General features: G+C 52.3%; 1 protein-coding gene across 1 annotated transcript in view; it reads left to right on the top strand.

Moving 5' to 3' along the window:
- LOC119581721 (neurogenic locus notch homolog protein 1-like) overlaps window positions 1–241 on the top strand; it is a gene marked incomplete in the record, with an annotated part of 24,689 nt that overhangs the window by 10,048 nt on the left and 14,400 nt on the right. The window contains 1 exon segment of the mRNA XM_037929846.1: window positions 38–163. Coding sequence (XP_037785774.1) covers window positions 38–163 — 126 coding nt within the window.

The following is a 241-nucleotide window of genomic DNA, read 5'->3' on the forward strand; positions in this document are numbered from 1 at the left end:
TTATCACCCTCTAATCTCCTTTTTTTCAATTCTTCAGCAACGGCGGCACCTGCATAGGCCGCAACGAGTGCCAGTGTCGGCCGGGTTTCGGAGGTCGCTTCTGCCACATCAAGGAGTGTCCGAAATCTTATCCTGTAGTTGACCACGCTGTCTATTCGGATAAGTGAGTGAGACAGAAATCCGGTTGAACGGGGAGATTGGAGACCTTTTCGCCTTTTTTTTTGGGGGGGGGAGGGGGGAG

Source organism: Penaeus monodon, chromosome 15, assembly GCF_015228065.2.
Source record: "Penaeus monodon isolate SGIC_2016 chromosome 15, NSTDA_Pmon_1, whole genome shotgun sequence".
Classification (NCBI taxonomy): Eukaryota; Metazoa; Arthropoda; class Malacostraca; order Decapoda; family Penaeidae; genus Penaeus; species Penaeus monodon.